Raw genomic sequence first — 19,178 nt, forward strand, 5'->3', positions numbered from 1 at the left:
ACACACACACAAGAATTCAGCTTGCAGTAGTTGTGGGTAATATATTATAGATAAGGCGCCACTCTTTTTCTATTCTATATGAAGACAATGTAAATAATGCAGTCACCCAGAGTGGTTAAATATAGCACACTATAAAAGTAGGGTGACGTTTGGGTAGGGTGACGTCCAGCAGTTGGAGGTGCTGCCTGTTCTTACCCTCAGTGGTGTTCCAGTCCAGCAGCTGGAGGTGCTGTCTGTTCTTACCCTCAGTGGTGTTCCAGTCCAGCAGTTGGAGGTGCTGTCTGTTCTTACCCTCAGTGGTGTTCCAGTCCAGCAGTTGGAGGTGCTGTCTGTTCTTACCCTCAGTGGTGTTCCAGTCCAGCAGTTGGAGGTGCTGTCTGTTCTTACCCTCAGTGGTGTTCCAGTCCAGCAGCTGGAGGTGCTGTCTGTTCTTACCCTCAGTGGTGTTCCAGTCCAGCAGTTGGAGGTGCTGTCTGTTCTTACCCTCAGTGGTGTTCCAGTCCAGCAGTTGGAGGTGCTGTCTGTTCTTACCCTCAGTGGTGTTCCAGTCCAGCAGTTGGAGGTGCTGTCTGTTCTTACCCTCAGTGGTGTTCCAGTCCAGCAGTTGGAGGTGCTGTCTGTTCTTACCCTCAGTGGTGTTCCAGTCCAGCAGTTGGAGGTGCTGTCTGTTCTTACCCTCAGTGGTGTTCCAGTCCAGCAGTTGGAGGTGCTGTCTGTTCTTACCCTCAGTGGTGTTCCAGTCCAGCAGTTGGAGGTGCTGTCTGTTCTTACCCTCAGTGGTGTTCCAGTCCAGCAGCTGGAGGTGCTGTCTGTTCTTACCCTCAGTGGTGTTCCAGTCCAGCAGTTGGAGGTGCTGTCTGTTCTTACCCTCAGTGGTGTTCCAGTCCAGCAGTTGGAGGTGCTGTCTGTTCTTACCCTCAGTGGTGTTCCAGTCCAGCAGTTGGAGGTGCTGTCTGTTCTTACCCTCAGTGGTGTTCCAGTCCAGCAGTTGGAGGTGCTGTCTGTTCTTACCCTCAGTGGTGTTCCAGTCCAGCAGTTGGAGGTGCTGTCTGTTCTTACCCTCAGTGGTGTTCCAGTCCAGCAGTTGGAGGTGCTGTCTGTTCTTACCCTCAGTGGTGTTCCAGTCCAGCAGCTGGAGGTGCTGTCTGTTCTTACCCTCAGTGGTGTTCCAGTCCAGCAGCTGGAGGTGCTGTCTGTTCTTACCCTCAGTGGTGTTCCAGTCCAGCAGTTGGAGGTGCTGTCTGTTCTTACCCTCAGTGGTGTTCCAGTCCAGCAGCTGGAGGTGCTGCCTGTTCTTACCCTCAGTGGTGTTCCAGTCCAGCAGTTGGAGGTGCTGTCTGTTCTTACCCTCAGTGGTGTTCCAGTCCAGCAGTTGGAGGTGCTGTCTGTTCTTACCCTCAGTGGTGTTCCAGTCCAGCAGTTGGAGGTGCTGTCTGTTCTTACCCTCAGTGGTGTTCCAGTCCAGCAGTTGGAGGTGCTGCCTGTTCTTACCCTCAGTGGTGTTCCAGTCCAGCAGTTGGAGGTGCTGTCTGTTCTTACCCTCAGTGGTGTTCCAGTCCAGCAGTTGGAGGTGCTGCCTGTTCTTACCCTCAGTGGTGTTCCAGTCCAGCAGTTGGAGGTGCTGTCTGTTCTTACCCTCAGTGGTGTTCCAGTCCAGCAGTTGGAGGTGCTGTCTGTTCTTACCCTCAGTGGTGTTCCAGTCCAGCAGTTGGAGGTGCTGTCTGTTCTTACCCTCAGTGGTGTTCCAGTCCAGCAGCTGGAGGTGCTGTCTGTTCTTACCCTCAGTGGTGTTCCAGTCCAGCAGTTGGAGAACGTTCTTGTGGTGCACCAGCTTCCTCATAATGGATACCTCCATCTCGATACGCTTAGGGGTCACACCTACAGGACAAAATGGATGCTATTAGTGAAAACCAGATTGAACTCTCAGGGTTTTACTCGCATATTTATTTTATTTAACCTTTATTTAACCAGGAAGGGCTCATTGAGATTTTAAATATCTTTTTCAAGAGCGTCCTGGCCAAGATAGGCAGCACCAAGTCATTACACAGTTACAGACAACATGAAAAACTACAGATAATCTAGTAAAAAATATTGAATTTACAGGAGTATAACAAAATCATAAAACAGAAAATTAAAAACATTGTCAGGTCAGGGAATCAGCCTCAAAATCCTTCATCAATGATTTAAAAACACCAATCGGGACAAGTTCTTCCACTTTAAGAGAGACGAGGCACAACAATAAATGACAGTATCATCAGCATAAAAAGTTGCGCATTTAGCAAATTTCTGTCAAAATTATTTATATAAATAGAATAAGAGGGGACCAAGTACAGTGCCCTGGGGCACACCATTAAAGACAGACAATTTAACAGACATGAGCCCATCAAATTGAGTGCACTGAGTTCTATCAGACAGATAATTAGCAAACCATGCAACTGCATTCTCCGAAAGACCTACGCTCGACAATCTCTGCCTCAGTATAGCATGATCAACTGTATCAAAAGCCTTAGAGAGATCAATAAAAAGTGAGACACAGTGCTGTTTTTTATCAAGGGCTTCAGTGATATCATTTAAAACCTTCATGGCTGCTGTAATTGTGCTATGCTTCTTCCTGAAGCCCGATTGGTACATTGATAAAATAGAGTTAGTATATAAAAACTATTTTAGCTGTTCACTAACAACGGTTTCAAGTATTTTCTCCAGTGGTGACAGCTTTGAGATTGGCTTATAATTATTTAAAATAGTTGGATCTTCCCCTTTTTAAAAGTGGTAGGACAAATGCTGATTTACAGATCTTTGGAATTTCATTACATTCCAGGGTTAAATTGAACAGATATGTAAGTGGTTCAGCTATGAAATCAGCTGCCAGATTTACAAAGCAGGGATCCAGAAGATCAGGACCTGCAGGCTTTTTCTGATCTAAGGATTTCAGGGCTTTATGTACCTCCTGCACTGAGAATGGCAAAAAGCTAAAAGTTTGACCAGCTCTCACTGGTTCATCAACACAGGGTTGTACAGAGATAGAAGACACTGAATCAAACAGCCTACCAGGTGATACAAAGTGCTCATTGAAACAATTCAGCATTTCAGTTTTGTCATATACAGCAACAGAGTCCTTCAAATCACATGACGGTAATTCATTAACATTACTGTTACCAGACATATACTTAATAGCCTTCCAAAACGTTCTATGGTCATTCAGGTTATCAGTGGTAACAGACATACAATATTCAGACTTGGCCTTCCTGAGAAGAGAAGAACACTTGTTTCGTAACTGCCTAAAAATAAGCCAATCAGCATCAGAATATGATGTCCTTGCTTCAGCCCAGGCTAGATTACGGTCGTGAATAATACAAGACAGCTCAGAAGAAAACCATGGGTTATCCCTCCCTTTAACTCTGAACCTGTGGAATGGGGCATGTTTGTTTACTATTTGGAGAAAACCATGGGTTATCCCCTCCCTTTAACTCTGGACCTGTGGAATGGGGCATGTTTGTTTACTATTTGGAGAAAACCATGGATTATCCCTCCCTTTAACCCTGAACCTGTGGAATGGGGCATGTTTGTTTACTATTTGGAGAAAACCATGGGTTATCCCCTCTCTTTAACCTGTTATGGCTGCAAGGGGCAGTATTGAGTAGCCAGTTAAATCGTGCCCATTTCAAACGGCCTCGTACTCAATTCTTGCTCGTACAATATGCATATTATTATTACTATTGGATAGAAAACACTCTCTAGTTTCTAAAACCGTTTGAATTATTTCTCTGAGTGAAACAGAAGTCATTCTGCAGCACACTTCCTGACCAGGAAGTGGAATGTCAGAAATCGATGCTCTGTTCAACTTCATGCCTATACATGGGCGTGATACGTAAGAGTCTACATACACTTCATACACCTTCCCCTGGTTGTCAAGAGGCGGTGAGAGAAAAATGTTCGAGTTTATCTTGGTCTGAGGTGGAATTAAAGCTCTTTGTTTGACGTGACCGTCCATTTCCTGTTTCTGGAGCGCGCGAAAGAGGACATGAATTTGCCTTCTGTTTAGCTGTTGTTATGGACGACTAACATCTCCGTCTTAGATTTTATTTGATACATGTGACCATATCATCGTAACGTATGTTTTTTCAATATAGTTTAATCAGATTATTGAAATTTTTTCGGGAGTTTTGCTGTGTTCCGTTCTCTGACTTTGTTGACGTTGGAGTGATCCGTGCCACTTGGCAAGTGCCCATGCTAAATGAAGAGGGATATTTGCCGTTCCAGATCAAAACAACGACTGTTCTGGACAAAGGACACCTTGTCCAACATTCTGACGGAAGATCACCAAAAGTAAGAAACATTTTATGATGCTATTTCTAATATCTGTCGTGCATGTGAACTGGTCGTGGGCGCCCAAGTGTTTCTGGCTATTGTGGCTACGCTAATATAACGCTACATTTTGTTTTCGCTGTAAAACATTTAATAAATCGGAAATATTGTCTGGAATCACAAGATGCCTGTCTTTCAATTGCTGTACACTATGTATTTTTCAGAAATGTTTTATGATGAGTAATTAGGTATTTGACGTTGGTGTCTGTAAATATTATGGCTGCTTTCGGTGCAATTTCTGATTGTAGCTGAAATGTAAACTATGATTTATACCTGAAATATGCAAATTTTTCGAACAAAACATATGCTATACAATAAATATGTTATCAGACTGTCATCTGATGAAGTTGTTTCTTGGTTAGTGGCTATTTATATCTTTATTTGGTCGAATTTGTGATAGCTACTGATGGAGTAAAAAACTGATGGAGTAAGAATAGTGGTGTCTTTTGCTAACGTGGTTAGCTAATAGATTTACATTGTGTCTTCCCTGTAAAACATTTTAAAATCGGACATGTTGGCTTGATTCACAAGATGTGTACCTTTCATCTGGTGTCTTGGACTTGTTAATGTGTGAAAGTTAAATATTTAAAAAAATATATATTTTGAATTTCGCGCCCTGCACTTGAGCTGGATGTTGTCATAAGTGTACCGGTGTCGGGCTGCACCCCAAACAGGTTAACTCTGAACCTGTGGAATGGGGCATGTTTGTTTACTATTTGGAAGAAAAAAAACATCATGAAAGAATTTCCAGGCAGTTTCCACATCAGGAATAAACTCAATTGTGCTCCAGTCAAAATAAAACAAATTCATGAAAGAAAGCCTGCTTATTAAAACTATTAATTTCTCTTACGAATAAAACGTGGGTTTGTCTTAGGAACCTTAGTATTTCTAACAGCAACAACATCACTTAAATCATTACAAAAAACACCAACCGCAGAATATTTATGTGGAACATTTGTCAATATCAAATCAATCAGGGTAGATTTATATTTTGCTGTGCGATCTAGAATTTATATTTAGAAGCACCAGTGCGCCTAGAGGAATTAAGGACTTTAGCTTTAATACCTCAAATATCTTTCATTGTGCCCCTACATTTCTTTGTGTGCACCTACATTTCTCAACTTAGGCGCACACGTTCTCCTTGTAAAAGGTCAGCGTAGAGCCCTTGTCTCTTTGTGTACATCCAAAATAACACGATATTCCTTATACAGACCCTGGCCCCACTCTCCGAGGGGATCTCTACAAGAGTTTGGAAATGCAACAAAAAAAAACATTTCCAATTCACACATTCTTATTAATACACACGTGTACATGTGTGAAATAGGACAAATATAAGCCTAGCCTACTGTACCCTCTTTGGTGATCTTGCAGGTGAACATGCCGTGTCCCTTGCAGGTTCCCCGTGTCATCCTGGCCTTGTAGAAGACTCCCTCCTTCCCTGCCTTGATGAGCTGTAGCAGACTGAGGTCTGACTTGGTGAAGCGGGGAACCTGGGGGATAATCACATCAATGTGGTTGTTATACTGTTTATAGACTTACTCAACTTTGTAGACTTTTTAAACTGTATACAACAGTGGAGGCTGGTGGGGGAAGCTATAGGAGGATGGGTTCATTGTAATGGCTGGAATAGAATTAAGGGAACGGAGTAAAACGGGATTTCCATGTGTTTGATAACATTCCACTTCTTCCATTCCAGCCATTACAATGAGCCCGTCCCCCACCAGCCTCCTCTGATATACAATATGGTTATTACCTACTGTACATCATCCATACACACTGTCTGTAGATCCTGTCTGCGTGTGTGTGTATAGTCCTATGCGTGTGTGTGTGTGTGTGTGAGTGTATAGTCCTATGCGTGTGTGTGTGTGTGTGTGTGTGTGTGTGTGTGTGTGTGTGTGTGTGTGTGTATAGTCCTATGCGTGTGTGTGTGTGTATAGTCCTATGCGTGTGTGTGTGTATAGTCCTATGCGTGTGTGTGTGTGTATAGTCCTATGCGTGTGTGTGTGTGTGTGTGTGTGAGTGTGTGTGTATAGTCCTATGCGTGTGTGTGTGTGTATAGTCCTATGCGTGTGTGTGTGTGTATAGTCCTATGCGTGTGTGTGTGAGTGTGTGTGTGTGTATAGTCCTATGCGTGTGTGTGTGTGTGTGAGTGTGTATAGTCCTATGCGTGTGTGTGTGTGTGTGTGTGTATAGTCCTATGCGTGTGTGTGTGTGTGTGTGTGTGTGTGTGTGTGTGTGTGTATAGTCCTATGCGTGTGTGTGTGTGTGTGTGTGTTTGTGTGTGTGTGTGTAGAGTCCTATGCGTGTGTGTGTGTGTGTGTGTGTGTGTAGAGTCCTATGCGTGTGTGTGTGTGTGTGTGTGTGTGTGTGTGTGTGTGTATAGTCCTATGCGTGTGTGTGTGAGAGTGTGTGTGTGTGTGTGTAGAGTCCTATGCGTGCGTGTGTGTGTGTGTGTGTGTGTGTGTGTGTGTGTGTAGAGTCCTATGCGTGTGTGTGTGTGTGTGTGTAGAGTCCTATGCGTGTGTGTGTGTGTGTGTGTGTGTGTGTGTGTGTGTAGTCCTATGCGTGCGTGTGTGTGTGTGTGTGAGTGTGTGTAGCAAATGTATGCATACCTGTTGTGGTGGCCTCCAAAGCAGTCTGTTAGTGACAGCCCTGTTATTGTTTCTCTGTAGTGATGTCTGCTCCTCAGGGTCCTTCTTCCCCAGCTTCTCTGTCGTCAAGGTGACGGGGGGCGGGCTGGGGGAAGCAGGAGAGAGGAACGGGGAGTCTGGAGTGGAAAGTACATTTCCCAGAGGCCTTCCTCCTCGCAGGTCCCGAATGGTCCTCTTCAGGGAACGATACCTGACAACAGCCAGAAGGGGAGGATGTTCCGTGTATAGATGGTCCATATGGGAATGGCTGACAGAAAATATACTATGTCGTACAGGTCATTCGGGAAAGTATTCAGACCCCTTGACTTTTTCCACATTTTGTTACGTTACAGCGTTATTCTAAAATTGATTAAATTGTTTTATCCCCCCCTCATCAATCTACACACAATACCCCATAATGACAAAGCAAAATGTTTTTGTTTTTTTTGCCATTTAAAAAAAAATAATTATGCACGTAATCCATTTACTTAAGTATTCAGACCTTTTACTCAGTACTTTGATGAAGCACCTTTGGCAGTGATTACAGCCTCGAGTGGTCTTGGGTATTACGCTACAAGCTTGGCACACCTGTATTTGGGGAGATTCTCCCATTCTTCTCTGCAGATCCCCTCAAGCTCTGTCAGGTTGGATGGGGAGCGTCGCTGCACAGTTATTTTCAGGTCTCTCCAGAGATGTTCGATCGGGTTCAAGTTCGTGCACTGGCTGGGACACTCAAGTACATTCAGAGACTTGTCCCGAAGCCACTCCTGTGTTGTCTTGGCTGTGTGCTTAGGGTCGTTGTCCTATTGGAAGGGGAAACCTCGCCGCAGTCTGAGTTCCTGAGTGATCTGGAGCAGGTTTTCATCAAGGATCTCTCTATACTTTGCTCCGTTCATCTTTCCCTCAATCCTGACTAGTCTCCCTGTCCCTGCTGCTGAAAAACATCCCCACAGTATGATGCTGCAACCACCATGCTTCACCGTAGGGATGGTGCCAGGTTTCCTCCAGACGTGACACTTGGCATTCAGGCCAAAGAATTCAATCTTGGTTTCATCAGACTAGATAATCTTGTTTCTCATGGTCTGAGAGTCTTTAGGTGCCTTTTGACAAACTCCAAGCAGGCTGTCATTTGCCTTTTACTGAGGAGTGGCTTCTGTCTGGCCACTCTAGCATAAAGGCCTGATTGGTGGAGTGAACATCAGATTCTTGGTCACCTCCCTGACCAAGGCCCTTCTCCCCCAATTGCTCAGTTTGGTCGGGCGGCCAGCTCTAGGAAGAGTCTTTGTGGTTCCAAACTTCTTCCATTTAAGAATGAGGGAGGCTACAGTGTTCTTTTGCTATCCTTCCCCAGATCTGTGCCTCGAACACAATCCTGTCTCGGAGCTCTAGGGGCAATTCCTTCGACTTCATGTCTTGGTTTTTGCTCGGACATGCACTGTCAACTGGAACCTTATATAGACGGGTGTGTGCCTTTCCAAATCATGTCCAATCAATTGAATTTACCCACAGATGGACTCAGTCTCAAGGATGATCAATGGAAACAAGATGCCCCTGAGCTCAATTTTGAGTCTCATAGCAAATGGTCTGAATACTTATGTAAATAAGTCATTTTTAATACATTTACAAAAATGTTTTTACTCTGTCATGCACAGTCAACTGGTCACACAAGGTGAAAGGTCAAGGTTCGTAAGGTTCTGATCGTAGCCGTTTCTGATCTGGTTGGAGGTTCCGAGTTTTGGTTTTAGCCATTATGTCCGTTGACCATTTGTCTTTGTAGCTTAGTTTTAACTTGTGTTTGATCATGTTAACATTGCATCATAACTTGTTTCTAAATATATGTGTGGTAGATCCTTAAATACAGCATTGAGTTCCTTTGTCAAGGGTGGAAGGAGAACATTTTCATCTGTGTACAATAGTATCCCCAAAGTCGTGTCATCTATTTGAACTCCTAGGTTAGAACGCTTGATTTGCTGGGCCAAGTCATTTACAAAAAGGACAAACACAGTTGAGAAGAGCATGTTGCCTTGTTTAACACTTTTTTGGTTACTACATGATTCCATATGTGTTATATCATAGTGTTGATGGCTTCACTATTATTCTACAATGTAGAAAATAGTAAAAATAAAGAAAAACCTTTGAATGAGTAGGTGTGTGCAAACTTTTGACTGGTGCTGTACGTTGCTAACTACCGTGACAAAGCCGGTGGGATGTACCGTTGAGGACAGTGGTGTCTCTCTATCACAGGTGAAGGATCTTTTAAACAAACCAAATTAGCGTCTACAAGCAGTTGTTACAACAACAAGATAAAAGCTTCAGGTGTTTTGTCCAAATACTGGTGGCGTCAACTAATAAAAGAATGGACGACCTGACCAGAGAGGTCCAGGACCTGAAGAACAGTCTCCAGTTCTCCCAGGGTCAGCTCGATGAGTTGAAACAGGAGAACAGAGAGGTCCAGGACCTGAAGAACAGTCTCCAGTTCTCCCAGGGTCAGCTCAATGAGTTGAAACAGGAGAACAGAGAGGTCCAGGACCTGAAGAACAGTCTCCAGTTCTCCCAGGGTCAGCTCGGTGAGTTGAAACAGGAGAACAGAGAGGTCCAGGACCTGAAGAACAGTTTCCAGTTCTCCCAGGGTCAGCTCAATGAGTTGAAACAGGAGAACAGAGAGGTCCAGGACCTGAAGAACAGTCTCCAGTTCGAACGGCAAGATGACAGCAATCTTTAAGTCATTTGAGAGAGGACATCAGTTGTGTGTGTGTGAATCCCATGATTACAATGACGGATACATTTGATTATCTCGAGGGACAATCAAGGCGGAATAACATGGTTGTGGACGGAATTGCAGAATCTCCACGAGACCTGGACGGAGTCTGAGGACAAAGTGAGGGAAATTATCTCTGAGAAATTGAAGATGGACCACAGGAAGATTGAGGTGGAGCTAGCCCACAGGACTGCAAAACCCACTACCGGCCCTGGCCGATAGTGGTAAAGTTCCTGAGGTTCAAGTGTAACCGATGTGAAATGGCTAACTAGTTAGCGGTGGTGCGCGCTAATAGCGTTTCAAATCGGTGACGTCACTCGCTTTGAGACCTTGAAGTAGTGGTTCCCCTTGCTCTGCAAGGGCCGCGGCTTTTGTGGAGTGATGGGTAACGATGCTTCGTGGGTAACTGTTGTTGATGTGCAGAGGGTCCCTGGTTCGATCCCAGGTAGGGGCGAGGAGAGGGACGGAAGCTAAACTGTTACACAAGGACAAGGTAATGTAGCTGTTCTGGAAAGAGCCAAGAACTTGAGAGGCTGTATATCTTCCTTCATGAGGACTATCCTGAAGCTGTGCGCCAGAAGAGGAACGAACTCCCAGCCAAGAAAGCTGCCAGAGCGCGTGGGGACATTGCTTACATCTGCTATAACTGGCTCATTGTCCGCTCTCCCTCCCAGAAGCCTGGAATGGGTGAGAGTTCCAAGCCTATGTGTTCGTAGCTTCAACCCCGCAGCACCCACACACCCACACACCAATTGATTAATGGACTGCTGAATATAATTTATTTTCTCTTGCTTTCTTTGCTCTTTTCCATATTATGTCTATCTCTGATAAGCTACCCAGGAAAGGACTGAAAATAGCAGCCCATTTTAATACAGTATATATATTTACCCAAAAAATATATGGGGGATTGGAAAAGATGCAGACAATTACATTGATGGAATCAACAATCTTTCCGCAACATTAAAGCTGATCCACCCCTTTAAAAAAAGACTCTTCCTAGAGCTGGCCCGCCCGGCCAAACTGAGGGCCTTGGTCAAGGAGGTGACCTAGAACCCAATGGTCACTCAGACAGAGCTGTGGAGTTCCCATGTGAAGATGGCAGAAACTTCCAGAAGGGCAATCATCTCTGCAGCATTCCACCAATCAGGCCTTTATGGTAGAGTGGTCAGACAGAAGCCACTCCTACATAAAAAGGCACATGACGGCCCGCTTGGAGTTTGCCAAAAGGCGCCTAAAGGACTCTCAGACCATGAGAAACAAGATTCTCTAGTCTGATGAAACCAAGATTGAACTCTTTGGCATGAATGCCAAGCATCACATCTGGAGGAAACCTGGCACCATCCCTATGGTGAAGCATGGTGGTTGCAGCATCATGCTGTGGGGATGTTTTTCAGTGGCAGGGACAGAGAGACTAGTCAGGATCAAGGCAAAGATGATTGGAGCAAAGTACAGAGAGATCCTTGAAGGAAACCTGCTCCAGAGCACTCAGGACCTCAGACTGGGATGACGGTTCACCTTCCAACAGGACAATGACCCTAAGCACCCAGCCAAGACAATGCAGGAATGGCTTCGGGACAAGTCTCCGAATATCCCTGAGTGGCCCAGCCAGAGCCCGGACTTAAACCTGATCAATCATCTCTGGAGAGACCTGAAAATAGCTGTGCAGCAACCTGACAGAGCTTGAGAGGATCTGCAGAGAAGAATGGGAGAAACTCCCCAAATACAGGTGTGCCAAGCTTGTAACGTCATACCCAAGAAGACTTGAGGCTGTAATCACTGCCAAAGGTGCTGAACAAAGTACTGAGTAAGTCTGATATTTCCGTTTTTATTTTTAATAAATTAGCAAAAATCTCTAAAAACATGTTTTTTTTATTTGTCATTAGGGGTATTGTGTGTAGATTGATGAGGGGAAAAAAACGATTAATCAACTTTACATTAAGACTAACGTAACAAAATGTGGAAAAAGTCAAGGGGTTTGAATACTTTCTGAAGACTTTCTGAGACTCAGATAATTAATTTGATGATACAGCAGTAGAAATACAAGGACATAACATCTATAGAAGAGACACAAATGCTTATGGGGGAAGTGTTGCTATATATATATATATATATATATATATATATATTCAGAGCCATATCCCTGTAATGCTTAGAGAAGATCTTATGTCAAGTGTTATTGAAGTGTTGTGGTTGCAGGTTCACTTGGCACATCTAAAGCCTCTTCTTTTAGGGTGTTGATATAGGCCACCAAGTGCTAACAGTCATTATCTAAATAATACGTGTGAAATGCTTGATAGTGTATGTGATGTAAATAGAGAGGTCTACTTTCTTGGGGACCTGAATATTGACTGGTTTTCATCAAGCTGTCCGCTCAAGAGGAAGCTTCTCATTGTAACCAGTGCTTGTGGGTGTCAGTGGTGTTCACCAGAATGTGGTAGGGATTATAATGGTCTTCATCATCCCACCAAGCCTCATGATTGTGGTCAATGTGTCCGTGGGAAACTGTCCTCAGTGCAGTAACCATGCTCTCTCAGATGTGGTATCCCACCTGTTAATACCTCTTTTCTATAACTTTGTGTGAAATCTATTATTGCAACGGCAAGTAAAATATACCCTTTGTGTTTTATAGAAATGCAAGGTATTTAATGTAAATGATTTTATGCTTACTGCTAATGTTTTTTTATACTGTTTATACTGTTCATTTGTATATATATATATTTTTTTTTAATGGTCTAGGGGGGAGTGTATGAATATTTTAAGATAATACACAACGCAGAGGACTAGAGGTCAATAGGGAATTAACGATCAATGGAAATTGTTTTTTTTTCTTCAGTTCAACATCTGGTTAGAATCTGTGTAGGGGTTTCAGTCCTGGACTCATCGCTACTTGTGACAAGATCTCATTGGTCTGAATGGTCTATACATTGAGCCTGAAACAGGATACTTGTTATTTGGCCATTGGCCCAATTTTACTGCAAGGAATTCTAATTGTTCAACCACAGGCTAGGGTTGGGGGTTATAATTTACATCCTGTCCCCTTTGTTCTGTGGAGAAAACTGAGGACAGGGAAGAATGAACATGCACCTGTTAAGAAACTGACTGTTAGAACTGTTAAGGCCCCATGGATTGATGAGGAATTGAAAAACTGTATGGTTGAAAGAGATGGGGCAGAAGGAGTGGCTAATAAGTCTAGCTGCAGTCTGACTGGCCGAAATTATGTGACTCAACTCAACAGAAAGAAGAAACTATATTATGAGGCCAAGATCAGTGATAATAAAGAATGATGGAAAAAATTATAGTAAGAAAGACAAATTCAACTCCATCTTTCATCGAATCAGAAGCTTATTCATCACAAAACCATTTGATGTTGCTAATTATTTAAAATGATTACTTAATTGGCAAAGTGGGCAAACTTAGGCAGGAAATACCAAGAACGAACAGTAACCTTATTCATGCTTAAAAAAACAAAACGAAAGAAAAACATTGCAAGTTTGAATTTTGTAAAATTAGTGTGCGAGATGGAAAAAAATTACAGTTATCGATCAATAATGACAAACCTCCTGGCATTGACAACATCGATGGAAAGCTACGAAGGATGGTAGCTGACTATAGCCACTCCTATCTGTCATATCTTTAATCTGAACCTTTGTCCTCAGGCCTGGCGGGAAGCCAAAGTACTTCCGAATCCAAGAGTGGTAAAGCAGGTTTTACTGGTTCTAACAGCAGACCTATAAGCTTGCTGTCAGGTCTTAGCAAACTGTTGGGGAAAAAATGGTGTTTGACCAAATACAATGCTATTTCTCTGTAAACAAATTAACAAGAGTCTTTCAGCATGCTTATAGAGAAGGGCAGTCAATATGTACTGCACTGACACAAATGACTGATAATTGGTTTAAAGAAATTGATAATAAGAAGATTGTGGTAGCTGTACTGTTAGATTTCAGTACAGCCTTTGATATTATTGACCCCAACCTGTTGACAAAACTTATGTGTTATGGCTTTTCAACCTCTGCAATATCATGGATTCAGAGCTATCTAATAGAACTCAAAGTTTTTTCTTTAACGGAAGCTTCTCTAAATGTCAAACATATAGGGTGTGGTGTACCCCAGGGCAGCTCTCTAGGCCCTCTACTCTTTCTATTTTTACCAATGACCTGCCACTGGCATTAAACAAAGCCTGTGTGTCTATGTATGCTGATAATTCAACCATACACGCATCAGCAACAACAGCTTATGAAGTCACTGAAACCCTTAACAAAGAGTTGCAGTCTGTTTTGGAATGGAAGGCCTGTAATAAACTGGTCCTGAAAGCACTACAACTATTTGGTTTTGGGTACAAATCATTCCCTAAGTTCTAGACCTCAGCTGAATCTGGTAATGAATAACGTGGCTGTTGAACAAGTTGAGACTAAATTACTTGGTGTTACCATAGATTGTAAACTGTCATGGTCAAAACATATAAATTCAATGGTTGTAAAGATGGGTAGAGGTCTGTACAAAATAAAGAGATTTGATACCACACTCCAATAAGCAAGTCCTCTAAGCTCTACTTTTGTCATCTTGATTATTGTCCAGTCGTGTGGTCGAGTGCTGCAAGGAAAGACCTAGTTAAGCTGCAGCTGGCCCAGAACAGAGCAGCACGTCTTGTTCTTCATTGTAATCAGAGGGCTGATATAAATACTATGCATGCCAGTCTCTCTTGGCCAAGAGACTGACTGCATCACTTCTTTTTATAATAAAGTCCTGTTTTTTTTTTTTTGTTTTGTTTTTTTATTTTATCCCATTTTCTCCCCAATTTTTGTGGTATCCAATCGCTAGTAATTACTATCTTGTCTCATCGCTACAACTCCCGTACGGGCTCGGGAGAGACGAAGGTCGAAAGCCATGCGTCCTCCGAAGCACAACCCAACCAAGCCGCACTGCTTCTTAACACAGCGCGCCTCCAACCCGGAAGCCAGCCGCACCAATGTGTCGGAGGAAACACCGTGTACCTGGCCCCCTTGGTTAGCGCGCACTGCGCCCGGCCCGCCACAGGAGTCGCTGGAGCGCGATGAGACAAGGATATCCCTACCGGCCAAACCCTCCCTAACCCGGACGACGCTATGCCAATTGTGCGTCGCCCCACGGACCTCCCGGTCGCGGCCGGCTGCGACAGAGCCTGGGCGCGAACCCAGAGACTCTGGTGGCGCAGTTAGCACTGCGATGCAGTGCCCTAGACCACTGCGCCACCCGGGAGGCCCATAAAGTCCTGTTTTTACCAAGCCTGTTCTGCTCATCTACAAGTAAACCTGACATTTCCAAGTACTGAGTGAACCTGTTGTTTAAGATCCCAGAGTATAACTGAATCTGTTTAAGATCCCAGAGTATAACTGAATATGTTTAAGATCCCAGAGTATAACTGAACCTGTTGTTTAACATCCCAGAGTATAACTGAATCTGTTTAAGATCCCAGAGTATAACTGAACCTGTTGTTTAACATCCCAGAGTATAACTGAACCTGTTTAAGATCCCAGAGTATAACTGAACCTGTTTAACATCCCAGAGTATAACTGAATCTGTTTAAGATCCCAGAGTATAACTGAACCTGTTGTTTAAGATCCCAGAGTATAACTGAACCTGTTTAAGATCCCAGAGTATAACTGAACCTGTTTAAGATCCCAGAGTATAACTGAACCTGTTTAAGATCCCAGAGTATAACTGAACCTGTTTAAGATCCCAGAGTATAACTGAATCTGTTTAACATCCCAGAGTATAACAACCTGTTTAACATCCCAGAGTATAACTGAACCTGTTGTTTAAGATCCCAGAGTATAACTGAACCTGTTTAAGATCCCAGAGTATAACTGAACCTGTTTAAGATCCCAGAGTATAACTGAACCTGTTGTTTAAGATCCCAGAGTATAACTGAACCTGTTGTTTAAGATCCCAGAGTATAACTGAACCTGTTGTTTAAGATCCCAGAGTATAACTGAACCTGTTTAAGATCCCAGAGTATAACTGAATCTGTTTAAGATCCCAGAGTATAACTGAATCTGTTTTTTAAGATCCCAGAGTATAACTGAATCTGTTTTTTAAGATCCCAGAGTATAACTGAACCTGTTGTTTAAGATCCCAGAGTATAACTGAACCTGTTGTTTAAGATCCCAGAGTATAACTGAATCTGTTTAAGATCCCAGAGTATAACTGAACCCGTTTAAGATCCCAGAGTATAATTATAGACTGCTAATAAGGCTGATTTGTAATTTAATGGAACGCTAGAATGATTGATCTGTACCAAGTTGAAGGGATGGTACCATTTTCAAAACACATTTGAAAAAGAGATATTAGAGTCTGCAGTAACCTAGGAGATTTTCAGACTGTTTTTAGAAGCTCCTCTATTCCTGTTGCTTTTCTTGTTATTGCTTTCGTCAAAAGCCTTCCCCAACTTCCTTCATTGTAAAGGTTTCATTCAGGAATGAGTTTAAGGTTTATCCAGCCCAATTTCCAACCGATTCTTTAAGTTACAAGTATAATTTAAGTCCTCATCAAACACAGATGGTATATTGTTGCCTTAAAATAGGTTAGCAAAACCATTCTTCCAGTTATCCATTACACAATTCCTCTGATGATGTTCACCATTTTCCAGTATGATTTCAATTTTTTTGTAACTCTTTTTGTACCCGCTTATTAATTTAATTCCAAAATTGCTGAAGGTTGTTAAATTTGCAGTTGTTGGGAGATGCAGTGCTTGGCTCCTTCTGAATCTCCTCTTATACATTGTCTAAGTCTACATTGTCTAAGTCTACATTGTCTAAGTCTACATTGTCTAAGTCTACATGTCTAAGTCTACACAGCTTTCCTTTTCTCAGCGCCCCTACAGTACTAGCTGACACAGAGGCTCACGTAACTTCAAACCACAACGTTTAATCGGAAAAGTAGAATACAGACCATTTCTCACAAACCCATGGAGGTGAGCCGTCTTACTTTTTGAGCCACAGAGTCCCCAGCACTATGAAAACCAGGACGGTGAGCAGAGACACCCCGATGAGGAGGTAATGAGGTAGGTCCAACTCCATGCTGGAAGGGACAGACGAGACTTTAGGTACAAACAAGCACAAAAGATAGGTCCCACTATGTACTTAACTTTCAGACATATAAGTATTCACATAAGATTACATCGAGGTATAGGCTTAAATTCCATTTCAGGTGGAACTCACTTGGATAATTGGGTGGTTGAATTGTTCAAGGAGGCCATCATGTCATCCAGACACTCATCCTTGTTCATGTAGACAGACAGGATGTCAGTGACGAGTCAGAAGTCCTTGTAAAAAAAACAGAGACCTCCACCTACCTACTTGTCTAAGCCTACCTGTCCTCTCAAAAAGGGCCCCTGGTGAGGATACATCTGTTTCATAACATACTGCACAAAAAAAATGTAAACTGGCACTGCCCAACAATAGACTTGGACAACGTCTAGACCTTACTCACAGAATGATTCTCTGTAGATAACAGTGATAGCAGGCTATCTGCTTTTCTCTGAGACCCCCTGAAGAGAAGACACCCATTGAGAGGAAATAGAATACATCATATCCTGTGTTATCGGAGTCAGAAGGACGGGTTTTTTGTTTGCTCAAGAACCACACAGCACGGAGGGGAAATGCACAGTAGCATCCCGTGGTTTTCAAAACCCCTGACGCAGATACCGAGCTGGCTGACTGACAGAGACACTTACAGCATCTATACAAATGAACACTTAGGTCCACGAAATGTTGAGGAACTATTCGTATCGTATGACCTTTTTCCCAGATCAATTATGGGGCAGTGAAGGATATAATGAATAGGAATGATATGATCTATATGGAGGAGTACAAAGCAGACAGCCAAATAGACAAACTTCTTCAGTTGGAAATAGATGCTTCACAGTGGAGCTCGGTCCCATCTGCGTCCCAAACGGCACCCCATTTCCTATACAGTGACACTACTTTTGACCGGGGCCCATAGGGCTCTATGAAAGGAATAAGTTGCCATTTAGGAAGCAACCCCGCTGTCTGTAGTTTTTTGGGTCAGGCATAAATAACATGCTGTGAGTCTTTGTTTCGGGGGAAGTAACTGTTCTGTTCCGACCACCACAACTGCTAGCTGGTCTGTTCTGCAGAAAGGGACACGGGCTAAAAGTGGAAGGTTGGGGTTTCCGCTCACAGATACTAACTCAACTCACAATACCTAGATCTACAGGATGGGGCTGCTTGCACGCATGCTTGGAGCACTCACTCTCTGACACGTACACACGCACGCACACACACGTACACACACACACGTACACACACACACACAAGAAAACCAACCCATCAACTGAATGCCTTAATTGCATCTGTTGTATTGAATGTGTTGCTTGGATATTAGTTACAGATCAACAGTTTCATCACACCATATACAACTACAGTATTTTTTTTTTTTTTACAGTTCATATTCAAATGCATCTGTTTTAATGGCTTATTTACAAAACACTTTATGTACATGTTCAATGTCAGTGCAATATCACTTTAATTCTTTAAACACTTTTTTTTACAAAATAAAAAGATAATTTCAATTAATACATCTCTTTCCGATCCATCAAAAATAAGGAGGACAAAAAGTAATAATTTCAGTAGTAGACTGCACTATCTGCCAACGGGTCATACCATCCTGCCACAGAGGGAGGGGGTGTACACTGGTCAGTTAATAAATTAGCCCTGGGCTTCACAGGATTGAAATGCTCATGGGGAGTGTTTTAAAAAAAGAATATGTTTTCTGCCTGGCCTGGAATCAGAACTAAATGTAGCTGACTGAATCTGAAGTGAACCAGTAGGGCCATGGGTTCCAGGATGGCATCTCTGTGATCGCTGCTGGTAAAGAGTGCTGAAGATGTGGTAAAGGGCAAGGTATAAAATGCCACCCTATTCCCTACATGGCGCACTACTTTTGACCAGAGCCCTAGTCGAAAGTAGGGCACAACATAGGGGATAGGGTGCTGTTTGTGACGCAAGTCTTAATTTCCTGTCTCGCTTAAATTTGTCTCAGCGCAGGGCACATCTAGCCCATACAGCAGAGGGTCCAGAGCCACTGCATCTCTACAAACCAAGTCCCACATAGGGCACTCCAAAGGGTATATGGGGGATGCCATTTGGGACTCGACTCAAGCAAAATGTAGAAAGCCGCTTTGTTTGACTTGGATATGCGGTTCAGATATCCACACTAACCCACTACTTAGTATGAAGCAATGTATTGGGCAGGCATTCTAAGTGCTACTGTATGCTAGTGTAAACATTGGAACATGGGACTGTTCTATTGGAATGAAGTGACGTACATTGTATATACAAAAGTATGGACACCCTTTCAAATGAGTGGATTTGGCTATTTCAGTCACACCTGTTGCTGACAGGTGTATAAATATTGAGCACACAGCC

At 43.1% G+C, this 19,178-nt stretch overlaps 1 protein-coding gene across 1 annotated transcript; it reads right to left on the reverse strand.

The window, feature by feature from the left end:
• Positions 1–23: 23 nt before the first annotated feature.
• On the reverse strand, positions 24–19,178 carry LOC120018046. The gene is made up of 5 exons (XM_038961006.1): positions 16,950–19,178; positions 16,717–16,809; positions 6,978–7,206; positions 5,717–5,855; positions 24–1,878 (listed from the first exon to the last, which is right to left on the reverse strand). Exons 1-5 carry the CDS (start codon positions 17,015–17,017, stop codon positions 116–118), a joined length of 2,292 nt encoding a protein of 763 aa, XP_038816934.1. The 5' UTR covers positions 17,018–19,178; the 3' UTR covers positions 24–115.

This window comes from Salvelinus namaycush, chromosome 23 (genome assembly GCF_016432855.1).
Source record: "Salvelinus namaycush isolate Seneca chromosome 23, SaNama_1.0, whole genome shotgun sequence".
NCBI classification, from domain to species: domain Eukaryota; kingdom Metazoa; phylum Chordata; class Actinopteri; order Salmoniformes; family Salmonidae; genus Salvelinus; species Salvelinus namaycush.